The sequence below is a fragment of the Nanorana parkeri genome, unplaced genomic scaffold, assembly GCF_000935625.1.
Source record: "Nanorana parkeri isolate BGI_ZX_2015 unplaced genomic scaffold, ASM93562v1 scaffold1206, whole genome shotgun sequence".
NCBI lineage: Eukaryota > Metazoa > Chordata > Amphibia > Anura > Dicroglossidae > Nanorana > Nanorana parkeri.
This window is the reverse complement of record NW_017307474.1, coordinates 21,594-47,422: the sequence shown is the minus strand read 5'-3', so window position 1 is coordinate 47,422 and position 25,829 is coordinate 21,594. Positions and strand designations below refer to the sequence as shown.

At 41.0% G+C, this 25,829-nt stretch overlaps 1 protein-coding gene across 2 annotated transcripts in view; it reads right to left on the bottom strand.

The window, feature by feature from the left end:
- Positions 1–25,829, bottom strand: part of LRP2 (LDL receptor related protein 2) — a 138,500-nt gene that overhangs the window by 103,994 nt on the left and 8,677 nt on the right. For both annotated transcript variants that reach the window (XR_001941840.1, XM_018568553.1), the window contains exons 6-17: positions 21,077–21,205; positions 20,367–20,536; positions 16,252–16,475; positions 15,052–15,258; positions 14,755–14,957; positions 12,729–12,869; positions 11,222–11,425; positions 7,334–7,526; positions 4,911–5,036; positions 2,554–2,684; positions 873–1,010; positions 388–664 (exon numbers count right to left, since the gene is read on the bottom strand). Coding sequence is in view for 1 of the 2 variants with exons in the window: in XM_018568553.1 (XP_018424055.1) it covers positions 388–664; positions 873–1,010; positions 2,554–2,684; positions 4,911–5,036; positions 7,334–7,526; positions 11,222–11,425; positions 12,729–12,869; positions 14,755–14,957; positions 15,052–15,258; positions 16,252–16,475; positions 20,367–20,536; positions 21,077–21,152 (2,090 nt within the window). In the remaining variant the exon portion in view is untranslated. The remainder of the gene's footprint in view (positions 1–387; positions 665–872; positions 1,011–2,553; positions 2,685–4,910; positions 5,037–7,333; positions 7,527–11,221; positions 11,426–12,728; positions 12,870–14,754; positions 14,958–15,051; positions 15,259–16,251; positions 16,476–20,366; positions 20,537–21,076; positions 21,206–25,829) is intronic.

The window sequence follows — 25,829 nt, the reverse complement described above, 5'->3', positions numbered from 1 at the left end:
GGACACTATACAAATGAAGCAGATTTCTAGGCAATATCTCCTACCAGTGTCGTTCCTTTCAGGGATCCTTTCAGGGATTTATTCAATGTGTGTGGTCCCCCTTAAAATATATAACTAGATTTATATCTCGGATAAGAGTCTGGCGTAGATTTTGGGGGGCTACGCGTTGCTCTTTGCATATCTACATTTATATTTTTTACAATTTAGACTGGGGTGCCTTGAGATTTTGCATATTTTTAAAGGGTGCCATGACTTAGAAAATGTTGAGAAATGTTGGTTTGGGACAGGTGAAAGACGGTCTGTGATTGTTTAGTTTTTTGTCCTTATTAAATAAAAGTTGATGATTCTTACTTTTATCATTGTTACACAGTCTATTACTTACTTAGTGATCCGCAGCCTTGTTCATCACTATTGTCATGACAGTCATCAACCCCATCACAACGATAATAGCTTGGCACACACTTGCCGTTGGCACAGGCAAATGAATACTGTCCACACTGCAATGTTGGGGGTTCATTTGATGGATCCTCCACACAGATGCTCTGTCCAGAAGCCAACTTCATTCCATATGGACAGCCGCACACCCGCTGGTAGTTAGGGGCCGGAAAGCAAAAATGACTGCAGTCTCCATTTGGATTTGTTGGTCTATTGCAGGGATTTGATCCTTTGATAGACAAATAACTAATATTATTTGCATGCCCAAGTTAACTATAATGTTACAAGAGTCAGCACCAATTCAGAGATGATTTGAAGATCAGCCGAGTGACACTCAAATAAGATACATTTTCGTTAATAGTTAAGGTACTTTAATGTATTTTTAAGATTTAGCTCCTGAGTTTAGTGTCACTTTAACCAACTGTGCACTGGCTTACCTATTTGGATACCTGCATCAAATGATTTCACATGTGCAATGTTGTTGATCCCTCTACGAATAATGGTCATCTCTCCTCCATCGTATTTCCTAACACGAACTATTCCTTTGAGCCTCCAGTCTGTAATGTATGCATAACCTAGACCAAATACAGACAATTCAGACCTGAGTACTTGTGCCGCTGCATGAAGGGATGACTGAGTTAATGGATACATAAATAACAACATTTTCACATTGAAAAGTAGAACTTTACCCCAAAAGCAACTTAACATTTGAAGCAACATCGTATACTTTTATTCATATTGCTAGTAATACATTTTACTTAAAGCGTATCTAAACCCAAAAGCAAAAATTTTATATATTGCAGCTTGCCTAGTCTTAGATGTGGTACATTTATTTTAGGTTTTATTTTCACCTGGTGATCCAGCCAGTAAGTCTGTTATTTTTCTGATTACCGTATATGGCGAGGTAGACAGAGGGCTGAGACAAACCATTTAACACTGACAGGGGTGCTTACAATGGTCAGCTTTTATACATTAATGTAAAACCTTTATCCCAAAAGAAAAAAAAACTGTTGTTGTAACTACTTGAAAAGTGTTATCCAGAGTTCAGATTTAATGTGTTGGTCAAGTCCATCTAAATCTGAATCTAAGTATCTAACACAACCTTTCCCAGAGAGTGACAATGCTGATGTCCAAGGGAGGCTCAGTTTCTCTTCCATTGAGTGGAGCCACCATAAGACAAGAAGTGTGTCACTGGCTTGATCACCAGGGGAAAAACAAAGGAAGAAAATTCATTAAAGAAAATGATGTAGTCACCACATCTAAGAATTGGTATGCTTTAATATATTACAATTTTGTTTTTGCGTTTGGATACGCTCTAAAGCCCCACTCCAGGCAAAATATGACCCCCACACCCCTCTAGGCCCTACTCCAGAGTTTCTATTTTTCCTTATGTTGTGAAACAAGTTATACTTATCTAAGTCCCCCCTCCAGGTCCCTCACCCAAGCCGTTTCTGTGTGCAGAGTACCGCTAAACCATAGTTCAAATGATCCCTTGATGGTCAGTCCCCTACTGACCCCTTGTGATGATGTCACTACTCTTCTGAACCCTGTGAGGATTCTGCTGCCAATAGAAAGTATCCTGTGACATGGACACTCAAAGAAAGACTTTGCCAGATGTAAACAAAGGAAGAGAGTCCACTCAGTACAGGAGGATCATATGACCGCAGCTTTTGAGAAGTAAAAAAAGAATATTTATAGTAGATTCTTATTCTTACAGCCAGCACTTCCTGTCTGGGAAAATTTGCCTTCACTTCCTGTCTCAGTGATAGTTCAGACCTACTGTGAGCTGAACTTCTTGTTTTGCTGTCTGCAGTACACTCTCCATGTGTTACTCTAGAGAATCCACTAAAGGTTATTGAGAGTGTCACTGTGTCCCCAGTAGATTCTTCATAAGAATAAGCACAAAGCGACCAGTATTGAGGGCTACAGACTATCCAGGCAGAGGCCATTTTGTCTTCTGGCTTACAGTTTTGACAGATGATAAATGCCACTTAGCAGAATTCAACAATGTGAGCATACGCAATGTGGAAAGACACAATTAAGGATTTGCTAAGAATGGAAATAGCCATTTACTATACCTGAGAAAATAAAAACATTAAAAGAAGTTAGTCATCTTACCTCCGTAAATTGTAAGTCCAAACGGATGAGTCATTTGTGTTATTCGACTAAGAGTTTGTCTGTCTGTACCATCAAAGTTGCTATGTTCAACCTTATCAAAGAAAGCATCCACCCAGAAGATTCGCAACGAACTGTAAAAAAGAAAAGCTACGTGTTATTTAAAAAGAAGAAATTACTTCACTGTGCTGGGAATCACTATTATAAGATTATGTTAAATATTTTACTAATAACTTGATACTAAATTATAAATGTTTCGGACAGCATATAGTTGGACGGATACCGTTCGCATGTTACCATGTTACTAGTGCCTCTAGATGGCCCTGAGGAGCATAGGAAAATCCAATGCTTCTCAGTGCCATCTAGTAGCGCTAGTGCTGTGCGAATGGAACATTTATAAATCAGCCGGTAGAAACATTTTTCTATAGCAGTGAATGTGGCATTTGCCAAGCATTCATTGCAGGTGAATATTTATGGTGGATGTGTTTTAATACTCAGTGAATGATCACCACTGGTGATGAATGTTACAATCACCACTTCATATGAACACTATATTGCCAAAAGTATTGGGACGCCTGCCTTTACACGCACATGAACTTTAATGGCATCCCAGTCTTAGTCCGTCGGGTTTAATATTGAGTAGGCCCACCCTTTGCCGCTATAACAGCTTCAACTCTTCTGGGAAGGCGTCCACAAGGTTTAGGAGGGTGTCTATGGGAATGTTGGACCATTCTTCCAGAAGCGCATTTGTGAGGTACTGATGTTGGACGAGAAGGCCGGGCTCGCAGTCTCCACTCTAATTCATCCCAAAGGTGTTCTATCAGGCTGAGATCAGGACTCTGTGCAGGCCAGTCAAGTTCGTCCACCCCAAACTCGCTCATCCATGTCTTTATGGACCTTGCTTTGTGCACTGGTGCGCAGTCATGTTGGAACAGGAAGGGACCGTCCCAAAACTGTTCCCACAAAGTTGGGAGCATGAAATTGTCCAAAATGTCTTGGTATGCTGATGCCTTAAGAGTTCCTTTAAGCCCAACCCCTGAAAAACAACCCCACACCATAATCCCCCTCTACCAAACTTTACACTTGGCACAATGCAGTCAGGCAAGTAAAGTTCCCCTGTCAACTGCCAAACCCAGACACATCCATCGAAATGCCAGACACAGAAGCGTGATTCGTCACTCCAGAGAGCACGTCTCCACTTCTCTAGAGTCCAGTGGCGGCGTGCTTTACGCCACTGCAACTGGCGCTTTGCATTGCACTTGGTAATGTAAGGCGTGAATGCAGCTGCTCGGCCATGGAAACCCATTCCATAAAGCTCTCTACGCACTGTTGTTGTGTCAATCTGAAGGCCACACGAAGTTTGGAAGTCTGTAGCTATTGACTCTACAGACAGTTGGTGACTTCTGCGCACTGTGCGCTTCAGCATGCGCTGACCCTGCTCTGTCATTTTACGTGGCCTACCACTTCGTGGCTGAGTTGCTATTGTTCCCTGTTGCTTCCACTTTGTTATAATACCACTAACACATGACCGTGGAATATTTAGTAGCAAGGAAATTTCACGGAAATGTGAATCCAATGATTTGGAGAGGTGTCCCAATACTTTGGGCAATATAGTTAATGTCCCTATGTGTCCTTTGTTTTTAATTTCAGGGTAAAACTGAACGATTCACATTTAAAAGTAATCACGATTTTAAGTCACAAATAATGTGTACTAATTCCGTGTGGGAAGGTCATTGCTTACAACAAGTATACAATGCCTACAAAGATACATATACCGTGCCCAAATGGAATATGTTCTTCTTGCCCTATGAAGGAAGCCCAAATGTATCTCTGAAATACTTGTTTTTCTTAATGTTTCGTTAATGGCTGTCACAGCTAAAAAGTAACTGAAGCAGAACAGTAAGGAGAAAATTAGTTTTGTCAACTACACTATAGGAATAATTGTCAATAGACAACTCTGAACCTGGGGCATAAAGTATACATATGGTGGCTTCCAACTCCAGAGTCAGAACTCTGCCATGGTACCCCAATCTCTCATGTTCACCTGCAGGCTTGACTAACATACATTGAGATATAAATTGAATGGAAGTTAATATTTGTATGGTGCGGTCTGGATTCATGAACTTTAAGACCATAAAGTACAAATGTTAAATGTTATCTGCAGGGACCTCTTGGGTCAGCCTTAATACATCATAGGCATGACAGGTGTACTTTGACATACATCATGTAACATTAGAATATAATAACCCATAGATCATAATATGTTTCTTGTAAGAAAGCCTGCTGTACTCTTCACCTGCCAGGTAGGTGATAAAATATCTGTGCATTCCTTTGACAAGTAACAGTAATTAATGAGTTACCCCCAGTCCATAGCTAAACCGTTGGGCCATCCAAGAGTTGTGTTCACTATTGGCATCGCATGAGATCCATCACACCACGACCTCATGATCTTTGCTGGTCGGTACCAATCAGTCCAATACAGAAACCTAAGCAAATCAGAATAAAGCATAAAATATAATGACATACTTTTTCTATCATACTGCATATTCATAATGCTTTCCCATTCTGAGATGTTATGTGATGCAGTATTAAAGAAACATTAAAATGTGTATCTACCCCAGTGTACCTGTTGAGCCACTAAAAGTAAAAAGTAGGGTTTTCAGGCAGTACAATTGTGGCATCAGAGCAAACTGGCATGGGACTACAATTGATCGGAGTGGGATATTGTGAGTACTGGCTTTGATAGTCCAGGTAATAGTTTAGTTTTTGGGGTTAACTATAGATGGGCTTAAGGTACAGTAAGGAGCTAGAGGGTAACGTGTATCTAACACCAAGTACAAAAATGTAATCTATGGCAACTTACCGTTCTTAGATTTGGTGACGGAATTGGTCTTTTCACCCTTTATTTTCACCTAGTGATCCTGTACTAGGGTGACAATGCTGACTCATTGCACTGTATCTATGGAAGAGCAATGTTATCACCGTAGGCTGCTCACTCTTGCTTTAAACTTAAGAACACCCCCATTCGCCTCATCTCCATGAAATAAGAGGGAGGAATTCTGTAATTTACAGGTGGACACTGGGCAGGGCTAATAAGCCCTTGAAATTGAATTGCAGCAGAGGCACAGTGTTACTAGCTCACTACCTGCAGTTAGGAACCCACCAGATCTCTGGCAGGATCAATAGGTAACTTTCCCACTTATGGGAGAGATATAACAAAACACTTTTAACTGAATATTTAACATATCAGAAGTGAGCAAATAATAGAAGACAATTATTAGGGTTTACATACATTTTGGGGTCTATTTATGAACATGAACTTTTTCCATGTGATACTGCATTATGGCTACTAGATGGTGTTGAAGAGCATTGAAAACAAAAATACTTATTTCCTCCTTTAGCTCCATCTAGTGGTCATAATGTGATATTACATGAAGGCATTCAAAAATTCATTCAAATTTGTAAAGAAAATTATTAAAGAACGTTTGTTTGGGAAGCTATTCACACAGAGCGAACATTCACGTCCTTGCTGTGGAAGGTTATGTTTACTCTAATGAACCCTGTCTGTACTGTGCTGGCAGATTTCATTTCCAGTTGTAAACTGGATTTGAACACTGCCTGTCCTAACAAAGAATTAAAGACTAAAGTATGGAATACACGGGTAGATTTTTGCATGAACGTTCGTATAAAAAAACTCCCATCGGAACATTGTATACTTGTATCAGAAAATTGCTGATTGTCGTACAAATTTAATATTCATTTTTATTTAACATTCTATTTTGGATTGAATGGGGTTTCAGAACGAAAATCACATTCACTGTTAAAAGCTCATTCGATCAAAAAAAATTTCCAACATGCACCTTAGGATTGTTTTATCACTGCGGTTGTAATTGATCGTCGATTTGACTTCATCAACGATTAGAAAGTCGAACTAATCAATTTTGTTAATTCTATATTCTAACCATCTATACTCTACTTTAGAAGCATTGTATGTCAATGAGAAGAATCTGCTGCAATAGAGAAGATATAATTTACCTGATCCTCCATCCTGCCTTGCTGCTAGACCGGTCCCTGCAGCCTCTTCTCCCCCCGGGCTCTGGTGGTCTAAGGACTGCTGATGTCATCACGTCTAATGCAGGTCCATTCACCTGTATTAGACGTGAGGACGCTGAGGGGCGTTCCAACATCAGGAGCGGAGGGAGAGAGAGGTGAGTGCTGAGCACTGCAGGACTGAGGATCAGGTGAGTATATATTCTGTATTCTGTCCCCTAGACCAAAACGAGTAATGACACCTTTAAGTGCAAGATAGGCCCCACTGGAAGGGTTAATTATTATGTTAATAGATGGAGTACCTCTTTAAGCATACGTGCGGACATAAAAGATAAAACAGAAAGGATAACATTTCATCAGGAAGTAAGACGCCACCAACTATATCTAAAGCATAAAGCAGAGCATTATATCTCAGCTGGAGACAGTAGCACTCTAAAGTGAATAATGGTTCGGCAAGCCTGACTCTCCTGGCTTCGTGACAGTAAAAGAAAACGCTGTTAGAAGATTGAAGTTTTCAGGAGAACTTTTTAGCATATTCCCACTGAGCAACATATTACTTTACAGTCTCCTCGCCTGCCAGCAACACAGACGCAAACAGCTGGACGCGGAACATGCAAGATCACGGAAAATAAACAGAAAACATCCTCCATTAATTCTGCTTCTGATCAGCGCAAACGGGTTATGAAAACACAGACGTAGAAAGAAAAATAGAGAGAAGGCAAGACTGGTTTACCCCAACACCGGATGCACCACGATGGAGCGAGGTTGATTTAAATTCTGGATAATGGCTCTTCTGGATTTGTCTGCCAGCCTCATGACGCTGATGCTCCGGTATCTCGGGTCGGTCCAGTATAGGTTTCTAGAGATCCAATCAAATGCCAGATCTTCCACACCTTCCACCCTGTTGGCTGTGAGGATTTCCTTACCTAAAGCACATGGCAGAATTGCACTGTGAGATATATTTTGAACATGGGTCCAGAAGAGCTGCAGCTTAGATTCATGAAGTTCTGGGGTGCACATAGAACTCCCCTTTCTATACTTACTGTGCGCCCACCTTGCATTATGTACAAAAAACAGCAGCAACACTTCCTTACAACCCTTTTCCATTATATTATTTCCAGAATGAGCCTCCAGCAAACATTTAGGGCCCATATGCACTGTTGCAACACTCTAAAAATGAACTTTCCCATACCAAAAATGTGTCTGTTCCCATCTCAGCGCTCTAGTGCAGTACATTTTGGAACATATGACATGTCTATTTTCTTCTGCGTTTTAGTGCATATGGCAGCACATCAAAACATATATAATACACCTTTTGATGCATTGGCAACAGGTATTAACAAGTCTTGGTCACTGGCTCTTATCCACTTCAAATTCTAAGTTCAAAAACACATTGGAAATGTCATGGCAATGCACCAAACACATCTACACATAAGGCAACGAGGATGCAAATTGATTCATATCAACGCACTTGTCTAATGCACCTAATGAGCCCTAATAAAGAACACTGCACTACACATAACTACACCGCGCCCCTCTAAGTTAGCCCTGATATGCCGATTAAAGTCCAGCCGAAAACCCTGCTGGTTACATTTCTAGTGTTCACAATTTCTTGTGGGAAGTTATTTCATGCCAGATTCTTCTTGGACATGTTTTGCTTTCTCATCTCTTTCTAATCAGAGCCTCTGAAACCTGCTAAGACTACCAAGCTGCAATGTGTGTCTGGTGTGAGCCGTGCACAGTGTGCGAAGCCTCGTACCCCCATAGAGCTGGCACTGGCCAGTACTGAGGGAGCCTCCCGCTTGAATTCCACACTCTTCAAAGATACATTTATCTTAAATGCCTTGTATGACATTGACAGCGTTATCAGGTTAAAGGCATCATTTGGCTGATGACTGCTACAAAAAAAAAAAAAAAAACTGAAGGGAAAACGTCTAAATAACAACAAATGTAAAAGAGCTGCGGATGAACTAATATGTATTTGATGGATTTAAACACCTGTTAACATTGAGGAAAAGCTCGGCTAAGCATGATTTGCATCCAAACTGCTCATAGAACACAACTGCAATGTCGTTATAAGGAAACAGCAATCCATTCTGTATAAAACAAAACGTATTACACTTCTGATTTAAAGTGATTGGCCATACAAAACTTTTTTTAGTTTTGTATAGTGTAAAGCTGGCCATTCACCTATAGGTTAGCTGCAGATTTTCTATGGTCAGATGGAAAAAGTGCAACACATGTCTCCATCTACGCTAAACTGTGTGGATGGAGGAATCTCCCACTGGGCCAAGCTTCAGTATATTGCTAGTCGGCCTCGCTGGCTGTCAAAATACCTGAACAATCTGATTGGATGCAGGCATTGTTCAGGTATTTTGAGAGCCAGCGGGGCCGACTAGCAAGATACTAAAGTTTGGCCCAGTGGGAGATTCCTCCATCCACACAGTTTAGTGTAGCTGGAGGAATCTGTTGCACTTTTTCCATCTGACAATAGAAAATCTGCAGATAATCTATAGGTGTATGGCCAGCTTAAGGCCTCGTTCATACCAGGCATGTTCCGGACCGATTCTGGCCAGAACACACTGCACCCCATTGCGGCCGGCTCTCTATGTTGTGGGACAGGAGGGGGCAGGGCGGTCCACTGAAGTGAATGGCACCATAGCCACGCCCTCCGGCCGCAATGCGATCGGCCGCACGAGAACGCAAGGCACATTATGCAAACAAAATGCCGTAAGCACTTTTTTGTATGGACCGGACCGGAGGCATAATGTGCCTTGTGTTCCCGTGCGGCTGATTGCATTCCGGCCAGAGGGTGTGGCTACGGTGCCATTAACTTCAATGGACCGTCACGCCCCCTCCTGCCCCACAACATAGTGAGCCGGCCGCAATGCGATGCAGTGCGTTCTGGACAGAATCGGGCCGGAACGTACTGTGTCTGGTAGAGAGAATCAGGTGCTGAGACACCAGTATATATAAATAACGTTTTACACTGAAACTTTGTATTGAATATAAAAATGCATTGGCTGAGGCCCCATTCACACAGTGATTTATGCCACGTTCTGGGATTCCTGCGACAAGAACCTACAGATACCTGTGGCAGGAATCCCAGGTGTCCCTGTTGAGATCCGGCTGCTGTACCCATTGAAGGTAATAACAGGGTGACAGTGGCCACATTTCTCAACGGCAGTCAGCGTGTATTCGGACATGCCACGGTTACACGCGGTTCAGGATAGATGATTGGATAGATGACAGGATAGATGATCGGGACCACACAGGATCCCTTCATCAGGCATAGCAGTGATGTCATATGCCTGATGAAGGGATCCTGTGTGGTTCCTAAAACCTTATGTATTTGACATAAGTTTTGAATAAATTCACGACTGACTATCCTTGAAGGAGTCTGGTGTGCTGGTGACATCTCTTTATTATCAGGATAGATGATTGTCCCTGGATATAGCCAGATGGGGCCACTGTTACCCTGGCATTAACTTCAATGGGTACAGTGGCTGCATCTCAGCAGGGACACCTGGGATTCCTGCAACAAGAATCTGTAGAATCTGTAGACAGGGATCCCAGAATGCGGCATGTGTCTGCGTGTGAAAGGGGTCTAAGGCAGGGATTGACAACCTCGGCATCTGTGGTGAAACTACAAATCCCTCATGACTCTGCCTCTGGGAGTCATGCCTGTGGCTGTCAGAGTGTTGCAGTGCTTTATTGTATTTGTAGTTTCACCACAGCTGGAGTGTTGAGGTTGCCTACCCCTAAGGCATTTTGTAAGTTCCAAGTAACGGGCAGGCACATTTAATATCATTTTTTTTAAATTAGAACTGTGCATGGGCCCTCCTCCTACTGTGCACATTATGTAAAAGTTGAGTATGTCTGAATCAAGTTAAAATGTTAAAACTTTTTAACATTTTTGGATAGAGTGGAGAGGGATTGGAACATTTGTCAGGTTTTTATCACTGCCTGTGTCCCCGTTAGGCACATTCACCCTCTCTGTTTTTCCAATGGGGACACTAGTTCTGGTGACCTTGCTGACCACCAGGGATTTCTTTTCACTTCATGTTGTGGCTATTGGACAAGAAGTTAAGGGAAATCTCTCCAAAGGGACGCGGATGGCAAAAAAAGTGGCAGGGGTTATAACCCTCCCCTACTCTATCCAAAACCATAACATTTTGACTTTAGTTATTGTTGTAGACTATTCCATACAGACACACACACACACAGGTTGAACTGGATGGACCTGCGTCTTTATTCAACCTTACCTACTATGTTACTATATTACCATCTAATTGTACAATCTACTTTAAATCTACCATTAAGTATGTAGTGCAAGGACCTTCTCGATTGTAAAGAAATGGATTGTTTAGGTTTGTCCTTAAATTGTATAGTTTTGATAAATCTAAAGAAGATTTTGCAGATATTGTACATTGTGATTGTATAGTCTATGGCTTTATTTTTAACTTTATAAGCTGCATTTACATAGCATTTTTCAGATCATCAGTGAATTGAAATCTGATTATCAAGGGTTTACAGCACTTCACATGTACTCATTGTTCTTTTCACTTCTTTGTCAATAAGACCAACATTGTGTTCAGAGCTGTATAAACACCACAATTACCTGTCCCGTCTACTTTCTGCTTGTAGATCATGTCTTTCACAGTGTCTGAGTAAAATATACTGTTGTCCTGAGCATCAAAATCTATTCCCACAAAATAGGAGGGCACCCCAGTAATGGGGATGATGACATCTTCCTGTGAGGAGAGGTTAAATGGAATCCCGCGGACCGCCATTTGGGAGGAAAAAAGCAGAAATTTCTGTATACCTGGAAGAAAAATTAAAGTCAGTGATGATGACAGGATAGGAAGTACAAGGTAGTTGTGTTGTATTTGGCTTTATTTCTTAAGCACAGGTCCGGATTAGACTCTGAAATTCATTGCAAGCATACAGCAATTTTTCATTTTTGGTGTACCTTTAAGTACAGTATATGTTCAGCCATAACTTTTATTTTATTTTGGATAGAGTGGAGGTAGGTTAGAACCCCAGTTCGATTTTTACTGCATACAGGTGCTTCGTTCACTTTCTGTCTTTCCAACAACATATTTTCCAAAGAGGAAGTGAAGGAAAATCTCCAGCAGCAACATGGTTAGGAAAAACTTTATTTAGTAGAGTAGAACCCAGAACCCCTGTCAGGTGTTTATTTCTGGTTATGTAGAAAACAGTAAGGACATCACACCTATGGTGTTAGAGTCCAGTGTAGTCTTTCATTAAATAATCAATAGGATAAAAGAGTCAACACATGTAGGGGGTTCACACTCTCCCCCCTCATCAAGGCTTGTATATTGTGTAGCTTCAAAAATGCAATGTATGCTGCAGATAGAGCTTTTATTTAACATGAGACTTTTACACTTTTTCATATCTTCATGAGCTCAGGACTTTTTTGAAGCTACACAATATATAAGCCCTGATGGCGGGAGAGTGTGTGAACCCCCCAAAGCACATTGGTTTTCTTATCCTGTTGATTATACAGTATATAAAGCGTCTACCCTGGATAACAGCATTGGTGTGGCACCCTTACTGCTCTGGAAATATCTGGATTTCCCTTAGGACCCCTTTCTTTACTTGGGGTCAGTTTGGTATATGGGAGCATCCTCACTGAAGGGATTCAACTAATTAATACAATGGTCATTTAAAGTACCGGACATCTAAATCTAGGGTTTTTTATGCATATACTATGAAATTTTAATTTCTGTCTGTGTCCCTATTGCAGTTTTCTTCAGTTCCCAACTAGTAAAACCCTTGTCACCAGGGAAGAATATAAGGGACAATCTCTAATGGAGCCCCAGATACCAGTCAAAACCAGACAATGATTCTAATCTTTCCCTGTTCTGTCCAAAACTAAGACAACAGTTTTTGGCTTAAGATGAACTTTGAAACAGCGTTCACATAACAAAAGGTAATATAATAGGGTCATCATTGCAATTAAGATGTGAAGCAATGGTGTAGCAACAGAGGTGGCGGGCCAGGTGCTGTAGCATAGGGGCCCACATTTATCTTCAGATCAAATTATAACAAATTTTCAAAATATTTCAATGCAGCCATAAGCATACGCAGGCAAATGTACTTACCAACACATCGGCGTCCATCTTGCTGTAGATCAAACCCTAACTTACAGCGGCATCTATACCCTAGTCCGTCATTGTCAGTCCTGTGACTGAGAACACATATCTGCTCACAACCTCCATTATTGTTTCCACAAGGGTTCCTCACTGCACAGACAATTAAAACAGAAGAAAAAAATGAGCAACCAAAATATGGAACTTGGCCAAAAACATATTTCTTACCCATTTTCCAGGCTAAATAAATAACCAAGTGATATTTTTTAAGTTGTCTACATTTTGTCTGAACATAATGTTTTATATTGTTATTAAATGTGATCCATCAAAGTATAATAAAAGTGATCAGATCATTTTTACACAAAATGTGACCCCCAGTGATGCAGAAAGGCAGGCAATGGGGGAGGGGAAGGGTGTCATGATAGAGTTAGGTGAGAAGTTGTTTCTAGATGGGGAATCTGACTGTTCAGAAAGGTCCAAGGGAATTAATTGAGAATTGTGAGGTTTAGGGTTAGGGGGCAGACAGAATACAAGACAAATTCACAGTTCAGGCAGGCATGGTTCATGATCCTTCAGAAACCTCTTTGCTTGCTCAGTATTAGGCTATGGGTGGCAAGGGTTCTGTCACAGCTAGTTGAGGGTATCTTTGGAAGGTGGCTCTGGAATTTTTAGCAGACCTGCACATGACAGGTGAAGACCTCTCGTTTATAGCCCATATACAGCTTCCAGAGATAGTATGGCCAAACCTGGCTTCCACATCTATCTGCAAATGTGTACAGTTGATGTTTTATAAAAAAGAGACTTAACTAGGTATCATTTGCTGGCCAGCGGGTCAGATGGCTGGGGAATATATTATTGTGCACATGTGAATTATCCCTTCTATGTGTAACTCTCTATTTAGTAATATATTGGTTTAACTGCTATCCTCGTTGTATTTTTGCTAAACCCTTGGTTCTCAATTGGTGGGTCTTGACCCAAAAGTGGCTCATGACCCCTTGTTCAGTGGATCGCCACGTGCCTTCCACTTTTCTAAGTGAGGGGCTCCTCTGCCTCGCCCTAGCGCAGCACTGTCAGTTCTCGCGCAAAGCAGCTATTCAAAATATGTTGCCCAGCGCCAAGTGTCAGCTTTTTGTGGGATAGGAAAGGGCTATAGCTGCAAGGGAGCTCCATCTATATGTGCATTGCTTACAGCTCCCTCACGTGTCCTGCAGAGGTACCTGGACTGGAATGACATCACATTCTGGCTCTCGGCACCTCTACAGGGCATGTAAAGGAGCTGTACAAGAAATGCTTTATGGATGGAGCTCCATCACAACACAGTAGCCCACACTGGACCCCAGGCTGAGGATCCACTCCAGTTCTCGTAAGGTAGGGAGACTAAGTGGACCTTAACATTTTAAAAAAAAGTGAGTGTGTATATGTGTGTGAGAACGCCTGTGAGTGTGTGAGATTGTGTCTGTGGTTGTGTGTGTATGTCAGTATTTTTGAGGGCCCGTTCACACTAGTACAGTACTAAGTAGTACAAGTATAGTACTAACGCACTGTACCATGCAATTGCACCTACCATGCATTCTGGTGAGGGAGGTATGCTGCGTTGCCATTCATTTGAAGGGTGCCCCAAACTCACCTTCCACCCACAGTTCGTATGTCCACACTGGAACGCGTGGTACCATATTTCAATGTGTCGTGACTTAATGACCAAGAACAAATGTGGGTCCTGAGGTTACACAGGTTTAAAACCACTGGTCTACACAATACTGCTATTCCCAGACACTTTTACAGACTCCTGCAGTACTATGTGGGGTATTTTAGATTAGGATGAGAGGAGGTAGGGCTTCTTTACTGACAGTAGAAATTATATTGAGTAAAGGTAAGGTGCCATCACTTCTGACTCCCATTGACATGTGATGCTGAAGCCTACTGTAGGCTTAATAATAAATATCAATTACAATTGTGATAACTAGATATATAATAACAGAAATTTTCGAATTACTTGTTCATGTATGAATAGAAAACACAATATAAAAAATAAATTTACCATATGGCTGCCTGGCAGAATGATAAATGGTAACTCCATATGGCCTCAGTGCAGATCTGAAAACAGGATATGTGGCACTGTCTGAGAATTTGTTGGCTTTCATCACAGCAAGTTTGGTCCAGTCAGTGAAATACACAAAGTGTTCAAAAATGCTTATTCCATATGGATGTGGGACGTTGTCTCCTCCATGTACCACTGTTTTTCTATAACAGAATCACATATTACAGATCAGATGCATCAGTAATACAAACAGAATGCAAAGTATTGTATATAATAAAGTACATAATTGAATGATACCTGTGCAGTCCATCATAGGTCACAGTTTCAATGTAATCATAGCGACTGTCGACCCAGTACACTCTTTTAGACATAATGTCCAAGGTTATTCCAGAAGGCCATCCCAGTTTTGTTTTAACTAAATCGTGACGGTTTGTGCCATCCATAAAAGCCCTTTCCAACTTGGGATCCCCAGAAACACTATTCCAGTCCGAGAAGAAGAGATACCTGGTTTTAAAATAAGAAAAAATAGGAGATGGAATTAATTTTGCTTCATGTACGTTTTCTTTTATTTAGGATTCAATGAGAAACTAAGACAAATGACAGCTATACTTATGGTGTTTCACTAGCTGTTTAGATATCCTGATATTAGATTACCAATTAAATAACAACATTTTGGTGTCGGCTGAGTTTCTGCCTATACCAGCACAATCATTTAATTTTTCACACACGTGTAAACGTGTGTAAATCTCATGGAAGCTGCTTTTGACTTTCACTAGAACTTCTTCTGCACATAAGCTCATATCATACAAGTTTACAGAAATGGTTTTGTTCTGTTTGGCCTTCTGAAAGCTCAGCATTACCTGTGCCCTTTGAATGTGGTAGGGGGTTTCCTTTTTCTTACATTAGTAAATAGTGCTCAATAGCAATTACACAGCCTATTAACTGCATAGCAGTAAAATCAGCTCGGTTATAAGCTGCAGATGCAGCCATAGCACACCTATATTCATATGTGCACCAAAAAATGGAATTGAACAAAATTACACATTCTCCCTAAATATCAATAAGCAAAGCCTCACATTCCTTTAATGTGATTACTAGTGGGTTTGAAACACCCTAATATACACTGTCATATAATATAATTAGTTTAGCTACAGTCCCCAATCTAACACTACTGAATGAGTCAGATTTGTGACTGATCTCATCTGCCTCTCTTCCTCCCCTGTGTAGGTGGGCTCTGTGGAGTTTAAATTAGAGAGGCAGTCTGAAAGAAAACCTCTTTTGCTGTGCTTTTTTTAATAATACACCTAATGCACAATGATTACAATCTTATTGATGTACTTTGTTTTAAATTATTAAAGATTGTATATAAATACTTAAAAAAACATAAAACATCATTTTAAAACATATAAACAGATAAAAAAAATTAACAATAAACTTGACCCAAGCCCAATATAGATTTGTTTTAGGTCATGCCATCCATAACTCTGTGCTGCTTACCCAACTGTTGGGTCAACTGCAATTCCTCTTGGGCTTCCCAGATCTTCAGCAATTAACGTTATCCGATTTTGTCCATTCATATCTACCATGTCAATCCTGTCCACACTTGTTTCCACCACATAAAGTTTATTACTAATCCAGTCTACGGCAAGATTTTCAGGTGACTCAACCGAGACATTGAGAACTTGACGAACATTAGTGCCATCAATATCGACCGAGAATACCTGGATAATATAAAGGATTGATAAGTGCGATGATATGATATTTGGAAAAGGAACAACTTTGGCTCCAGCTGAGCTTTTGGCTTCTACCTTTTGTACCATTATGGGCGAGGTGAGGTAATTGTACCATTATGGGCGAGGTGAGGTCATTGTACCATTGTGTGTGAAAGGTTTTTCTAACAAATGCAATTGTCTTCTATCTATCTATTAATGTGATAGGAAACCTATACTGAGGGAAGATAGAGGCTTTAATTCCTGACCTCTTCAGAAAATCTTATTTGACTGGCTGTCCTACTGTTCCAGTGGTTTCAGTAGTTCCCAAGTCTCTGACCCTGAACAAATATGTGGATCAGCAGTTATGACTTTCTAATCTTCATCTTTGTTCCAGGTCACTGACTCAGAGATAGCCATTTGAACTGGCAAGGACTGATTAGCAATGTAATATTTAATACAATTTAAAGCATATTCATAGCCAAAACTTTTTGTTTTTATTTTGAATAAAGAAGGGAAGGGTTAAAACCTTTCTCAATTTTTTTCCCCATCTGTGTTCCATTTCGGAGATTTCTTTTCACTTTCTGTCCAGGAGACATAACAGGAAGCACAAGGAAATCTCTCCAAAGTGAAGATAACCCCTTTTAGATAGTTGCCTTTGCAACTAAGTGTCCCCATTGGAAGATTTCCCATTTATTCCTGTTCTCGTACCAAATCAATACTTTAGTCTCTAGAATCATTATGAGGCTTGGTGACTGTGGTCACCAGGACAAATGGAGAGAATGAATCTCCATAGCTGGGACAAAGACAGCAAAATGTAACAGATGTCCCAACCACTAAAAAAATGGTTTGGGCTTTAGTACCCCTTTAAGTACAGAGTCTTTAAAGCAGACCTTGGCATTTCATGGTCCACAGGTCGTATTCAGCCATTGGTCTGTGGCCGTCCGGCCAACCAACCTGCTCTCAGTTATGGCTGGCTGGCAGTGGATTCACCAGCCTCCAAGGCCGGCACATCCACTGCAAGCCATAGCCCAGGGCAGGTCGGCAATCAGTCCATGTTCAGACCGCATTTCTCTTTGGTCCTTGGTTGCTAGCGGCATCTGGCATGAAGTTAGAGGTCTTCTGCAGTCATTGGCTGGTAGGACCACTGAGCAGTCCTAGCAACCAATGACATTAGGGAGCTTCCTCTGTCTCCTCTCCTACAGCTCCCACCTGTTGAATTTAAAATGGTATGTGTGTGTGTGGGGGGGGGGGGGGGTGGGGGGTTGGGGTTTGGCATGTGTTGTTTCCCACCCAGCAGTGACTAACGCACAGTAACGTGCAATGCAATACATTTTTTAACCACAATGCATGGTATTACGGTACTGCATGTTACAGCACAGTTGATCGCATTGCAGCCACCCCTACTTTAAAGGAAATGTTCATTAGAAGACCTTAATTTTATCGGAAAATTGGGTCAAGTCACCATGTTGATAAGCAAAGGTGCAGCCTTATACTTGTCAACTCTAATCTACGCCCTCATATTTCTCTGTATTTTATTAGTTATTAGCATTAAAAGTATTTAGGATCCCATGACTATATCCTACAATTTCTCTCTGGGCACATTACAAGAAGTACAGAGGTTTGTTTCCATATTACTGAGTTCATTTTGAAACACAGAGACACTCATAGCAGCATCAAAGTTTTTAGCCAATTAACTGCAGCCACTGTTCGGGTATTCTGACAGGCACCGGCGCCGGCTGCGAGAATACTATTCCTGGCAGAGGAGAATCCTACATCCCCTGGAGCCAAAACAAGAACAATTGCAAAGTGAATGGCCAGCGTTAAACTGATACAAAGTCAAAGATCCCAAGTCCTGCACATTTATGGAGCTCTCCACATACACCCCTAAAAACCCGATCCCATTTCTGGTTTATGTTTATCAGCACTTTAACAGTTTTTCTAGAAACTTGACACACTGACAATGTTTTATCCAGTACATACCATCCTGTGTCAGTTCCTGGCAATTTCAAAGCTAATATCTGCTAAAACAATGACTTTTCAGTTTGTATTCTGTCAAGAGATCCATTACTGCGCAAAGACAAATATGCAGGAAAAATGTGATTTTTATCATTCATGAAAAAAGCACTTTTGCACTGGCAGGATCGGGTTTCCAAAAATGACTTGTAAAGGATTGGCTAATTTTGAAAGAATGCCCACTATTAGGCATTTGACTCCATTAAGAAGTACATGGGAGGCTGGACAGGATGCCCTTATAATGGAACGCTTTGTTTAACGTCTGTCATGTAATACAAATATGAAAGACACAATTAAAATAGTTTTAATATTTCCTTACCTAATACATTGTTATCAATAAAAACTGCAGTTTTTACTTTTTGCTGGGAATTTGTAATCTGTGTAAAGATTGTTTCTATATACATGAGAATGGAAATGGGTTCATGTAAATAATTTGTACAATATTTTTATTGTTTACAAACCAATAATTCTTATATTTGTATCTCAAAGGGGTACACACATTCGTTTTTTATTAGGTACACCCGCTCACTGCTGCATGCAGCCAAACTGAATCACAAAGATGCAACTCAGTATACAAAACATGCAGATATGGGCAAGAGGTTAAGTTGTTATTTCACCATATATTAGAAAAAGAAACCAGGCCAGGTACATACTATGGTGATCCGTGACCGTGCGGCTATTGTGCACGAAACTGCGCAGATGGCCGCGTGGTCACGCAATCGCCCACCACTGCCGATCACACTGGTGGTGTCATTACTTTCTAATGGCACCCCAGTCTCGCCAGGCAGATTGCGTGGATTCCCACCACGATACAGCCCGTGCAATCGCCCATGCAATCGCCCACAATCACGATTGAAAAAACCGTGTGGTGCATGTGGCAAAAACAGGTACATGTACCTTTTTTCAGCAATTGCCGCACCGATATATTCCCATTGAAATCAATGGGGCCGCGTGGCAATCGCTGTGTGCAATCGTGCATGATCACGTGGTCCCAGGATGCGTATCCCGGGATCTCCAATATCTGAACTTAGCCTTAATGTTATAATTGCTGATGGCAGCATATTAGAAGCTGCTGACCTCCTGGGATTTTAATGCACTATAGTTTCATTTCCTGTAAGTAGATTATGAAACAAAAACATCCAGTGAGTTGTGATTCTGGGGTCAAACATATTGTGGAACCCCAGCCAAATTTTTTTCAAGTTTTGGATACAGTGAGGAATCTCTGTTATGCTTTTATCAATGTCTGTACCTTTGCTGAAAGATTTCCCCTGACTTCCCTTCCTAATGACCATTGTCACCAGAACACAAAGTGATGGGAAGCCTAACATTTTACAGTTGTCATCGGTATAAAAACAGATGGGAAATGTTCCCATTTCAGGCGTCTCTGAATTCTGTCCCGTTGCTCGCGTCAATCTGAAGGCGGGAAATTCCTTACCCACAGCTGAATGGGTTGCCACGGAAGGAGCTTCCTTCTGTGTTCAGGAGGAGCTCCTTCACGGTTTGGAAGAGCTCAGCTTTGGGCTGGGTTCATTTCAGATCTGAGCTCATCCCAATCCCTGTTGTGTATCTGGGAAAGGAAGTGAAGGTAAATCTCCCCAGAACGTGTTCAGCAAGGATGATGCTTGCACTGCCTAACATAAAGACACCAAAGACAACCCCCAAAAATGTATTTATGAATTATGGCATGGGTAGGTAAACTCCAGCTTGCTCAGCTGTGGTGAAACTACAGAATCCATCGTGCGTTGCAATGCCTTATGGGATTTGAGGTGGCATCACAGTTGGAGGGCCGGAGTTTGTCCACCCCTGCATTATGGCATGAATAACAGGACAAAATGAAGCCATGTGAAAAATGACATTTAGGCAAACTTTGTAGTAACAACTATATACCTTGTCTTGTACAGTATCTGTCCAAAAGACTCGTCGTAACTGAAAATGAAAATCCACTCCTACAGCCGTTCCCCGGTTCTGTGACTGCACTAAAGTTCGATAACTGTTTCCATGGATGTCTCCAATTAGTAAATCCCGGCCATTGGAGAAAATAATCCATGGCGCACCAGCTAGAACAATAATAACATTATTTCAATACAATGTACGAAAAAAACATTTCTCCAAGCTCGCTCCTCTGATGGACTACAATCTTATGTTTAGTTTACTAATTTGTATTGAGATTGTAGTCCATCACAGGAGTGAGCTTGGAGTGGTGGCTGCTTTACAACACACACAGGGACCATGGGGAACAAAAGTAGCCCCCCTCCAGAAGGAAGGACAGTGTCAGCACCAATTCAGAGATGATTTGAGGATCTACAGCCGAGTGATACACAAATAAGATACATTTGTGTTAATAATTAAGGTACTTAAATGTATTTTTAAGGTTTAACTTCTGAGTCCAGTGCCACTTTAAGAAAAAAGTTGGGGTTTTAGAAACACTTTAAAGAGTAATGTCTGTCAATCCAACTTAATGGATAAAATTTGACTTAATTTATCATATAATTGCTATTCAAATTTGTTAAATGTTGAAGTAAAAAAAACAAGCTTGTACATTTGCAGTACTACTTCCATATATTTGTAGTCATAGTATTAATATTGTTATGACTTACTGGATGTGTTGGCCCTGCAGTGCTTATTATGCTCCAAAATATACCCATCCACACAACCGCAGCGGTGATTGCCCATCCGGTCTTCACAAAGCTGATCACATATGCCCCATATTTGACAGTCATTAAAATCTAAATTGAAATAAACATCAACAAATTATATACTGAAAATTCACTAAGTTAAGAACAAAGATTCAAATACATAAAATGATGAAAAAGCATAGCCATGATTAAATTTAATAAAAGATGTATGTTATGTACATGGAGACCATGCAGATTGTGAGATATAGATCGCTGAATAAATGTGCAAATCTTGCATTCTCCTGTAAAAGTCAAGCTGGACCCCACTGCCTCCTTCCTGCTGATCAACGTGGCCATCTAAGGACCAACACAGAGGCTCAGAATGAGGTTGTCATGGGAATCAAACTTCACTTTTACAGAAAAAGCACAGATTATAATAAACTTTCATCTGCCTACATCTTTGGATTCAATGATCATTTGGTAATGGGATTTCAACTGAAGGTTACCTCTGTCTTTGTATTTTTTAATCATATGCTATGTGGTCATAAAAAGACTACCTGTCAGCATTTTCTGCAAACTAACTTTATTTCAGCTTTAACTATCTCAGTAGCAAGAGATATGTTGATAAATGAAGGGAAGCACGGTAGTTTAATAGTTGGTCCGCCCTGCAGTACCTGGGTCCTTGGTTTGGATCCTGACCAAGATACTATGTGCATGGAGTTTGCATCTTCTCCCTATGCTTGTATGGATTTCCTCCTGCACTTCAAAGACATGCTGGTAGGTTAATAGGATCCTGTTTAAATGGCCTTAGTATGTGTATGTAGGTATGTGAAATAGAATGTAAGCTCCTTGGGCCAGGGACTGATGTGAATATACAAATGAAATATAAATTGTTGATGCTGTATAAATGCCAATAATAAATAAGTCCCCCCACTACCGGTTTGTCAGGGCCACAAATATAATGAAGTGGCCCCATGGTATTGTGTCATCCCCTGCACCTACTTCATTCAATTCATTTATTAATTTAATCTAACAATAGTTTAAGTCACTGTAAGGTACAGCTTTCTGGAATTTTCCATGGGCTGTTTCTGGTTTCCCGTTTTGTCTGTTTCAGGTCACCCCTAATAGTTTCATTTCAATTCTGCCTGGAGATGGCTGTTGCTAGGAAGATCTCTGGAATAAGGTGGTCGTGATTAGTTACCTAAGTTATGCAGGGAAAAGTAAACAACCAATCAGCTGTGGGACTCACCTTTAAATGTTTACAATCAGAAGCTCTCCTCAGCAGTGATCGTCTTCAGCACAACTTGCCCCACCCTCTCTCCCTTGTCTCGGCTATCCTTTTTGGGGGTATTATCGCCCACATATGTGGGTGGACAGTGCTTAATGTTTTATTGGACTGGTGATGAGTATGGCTCGAGTCTGGGTGACTGAGCTACTTTATGTAAAAAGTTATAACTGGTTTTAAAAGTTCATTCGTTTATATATTAGTGTTGTTGAATTAAATAAATAATTTAAATTTTGCTTTTAACCCCAATAAAGGGCCGCGGACAATATTTTCCACTCATACCGTTTGTATAGTCTCCATTTATTCTATTATATATATTTTAATGTATTTATAGGTTGTGGGTGCTGTGGGATCTACAATCCCATGATGATCTCCTACAACAATGTGTCTCATGGTCCCCTCTGTTACATCGTGAGGCTGTGTTGGATTAGTCATTGGTACATATGGTCAGACACAGCTTGCACATATAGCTCAGCTTGTGTTCCCTGTATTCTATAGAGAACGGGAAGGGGGAGTGTAGTGGAGTGTAGTCTGTCAGACAGATTGCTGGTTGTTTGGCAGTAAGATCCATTGTAAGCAATCTGTCTCCAAGCAGCTCCACTCACAGGGAGCTGGGAAGCAGCACAGAGGTAGGAAAATGAATGTCATCAATCATTTCCTACTTCTAAGATAAAATCTATTAATTAAAGCTTTTGTGTAACTTTAAGTAAAGACCATTTAAAGCCTTTGTATCTCTTTCTAAAAAAAAAATCCTCTACCCCTGCATGTTATGATTTGTGACTTATTTTTTTTGATGGGAAATGCCTAAAAATACATGTTTGTCTCGATAAAAAAGGTGGTTCCAATTCTCCATGCTGGCATAATGTAATAGCCACAAGCCTCATCATAAAGTGTCTCTTCACACAGACTTGTACTGCAGAGAAGGAGAAGGGATGTGTCACACTAGATCTGTTACCGAGTGCTGATTACTGAATGCCCTAGGTCTGATTCTGGTGCCAATACCTGCTAAATAATATTTAGACATTTTGCACAACTATTGTAACAGGAAAAAGGAGGTAAGACTATGAAAATGAAGGTTGGTGGTACAAATATACTTGTATGACTTTACTTCGGCTTTGAAGCCCAACTCCGAGCAGCTTCAAAAATGATAAACTTTGTGCCCTCCCTCTTTCCACAGCTGAAGTGGAATATATTGTTTGTTTTGTAATGGGGATGATCTAAGTAAAACCTAAATTATTTCACAGTCCTGCATGCCAGTTTGGTCGTGTTGCTGCCCCCTCACCATTATCATCATGTACAATGCATGACCAGAGGCATTGTACAAGCTGACGTCAGAGTGAACACCAACATTCAAGGGAGGGGGCGAAGAGGACCAAAGCACCAGTTTTAGCAGGACCATGGGGAAAGGAACGTTTTACTCTTTTACATCGCCCCCTATACAAAACGAGCAATATATTCTGCATCAGCTGGGGAGGGATCTACAAAGTGTATCATTTATTGAGTGTCCGCAGTTCTGCATTAAGTACTATCTTTATCTAAACTGACCACATAAACACCATTATAAGCAACTGTAGTCCTATCATCCATGGTACCCTACAGACCTCACTCGTTGCTCCCTCTGACCCCATGTCACTGTAGGATACAGCAGTGTCAGAGGGAGGGATCAGAGGGAGGAATTCCCGGAAGTTGTGGCTTCCCTGCAGACTCCAGAGGATCAGTTTTCTACAAGGGAGCGATGTTTCACTGCGCTGGCATTAGGAGAGCTGAGTATTTAATCTCTGCTTCACAGGTATTTCCTTTGCTCAAATGCCTTTATTACATGAAGGGGTCTCTTTAATAAAAACTGAATGAGATTTATAACAAGCCCCCACTGAGCTCTGTAGCTGCAGGCACTGTGTACTAATTCATTGTTAAAATTTACTGCAGACGCACTACAGCCCTTCAAGTCTTTTTCTAAGCAGCTAAGCATATCCTACAGCCCCCAATTTAGAGATGATAAGGTCACTGCTGAGAGCGGGAGCAGGAGGAGCTGAGCTTCTGAGACTTCAGTGTTTCTGCTGTGAACTTTGAAGAAGAATTACTACATTTTTGCTGCAGCTACAGATGTCAGTTAGGACTTGTTTTAAAGTTCACTCACTACTTTTTAAGAATATGTAAATATTTGAATATCCAAAGCTGGGACACAGGTTCCCTTAAAGGTCACATGAGGGATTTCGGGAGCAGCCTTTTTGTATTCACAGCCTGTAAAATGTATTTTTTTTAATTCAAAATAATAATGTGGACTGGTAATGCTGACAGGTACCCCATGGAATTATTATTATTATTATTTTCCAAGTATTACTACCACTACTGTTATTATTATACAGAGCTTCCCTCTGTTACAAAGCCATTGTCAATAAGAGCGCAGTCAGTCAGTGATCTCCCCAGGCAGCAGCTGGATATAACCCTTGTGAATTGAAATACCATCCCAGCTTTAAACCTTATCTCAATGTCGATGCAATCAGCAATGTTCTGTTATAAATGGCATCAATGCTTCATCTTGTTGCTTTGAAGGTGGAACAAATGTCAATATTTGGTTACCATAGAAAGCTTTTTTTGGTTACAAGTCTCCTAAGGTAATGTTATATTTGGACCGTCTAAATCTGAGAAAAGAAATCATCAAAGAGAGCAATAAAAGAGGCAACCTGGATCTTGTATGTTTCCCATTGAGATGAAAAACATCCACAAATCTACTATTTCACATCCTTAAAGAAGAACGCCGGGCAACATTTTTATTAACCCTTGCAGTGGAGCAACCCCCGCACTGCAAGAGTTAACTGCTCGTTTGTGTCTGGGGACTAAAATAAAAAAAGTTGTACTCACCAGACCCTTGGAAATAACTTTAATACGATCATTCACTGCTTTATACATATGGTATGCCCCATGGTCACTTTAAACAAGTCCATTGTTGTAAGCCTCATCTAATCTCTTAGGTGACCTCTGCTAAACAGCAGATACCTTGGATTGTGGCCCCTGTTCTGTCCGCCCCTGTGTTTCCTGCTGCTCTGTGGCCTCTGTGCTTCTCACTGCTCTGTGACCAGTGTGCTTCCTGATGCTATGAGCTCTGTGCTTCCTGCTGCTCTATACCCAGTGATAAATGCCAGAGTAACATAGGGGCTAATGGAGCACCAGCTCCAGGCCCACCAATAAAAGTAGACCCAGCCCAGATCGCCTCAGTATGCTAGATGGCAATCCGGGCCAGCCGGGCTGAACACAACCAGGCAAAGGCACCAGCGACTCTCTAAGCAGGCATGTTAGGTGGCCGCTCAATGGGACCTTGCAAATATGCCTGGCCGCCTCCTTACAGAGCATCTTCTGCTGCTTCCCGTCCAAACGCCCATCAGCACCAGGCCCATGATGCTCTTAATCCAGCCCTGCCCATGATAATGGCATAATATTGCAGATTCTGCG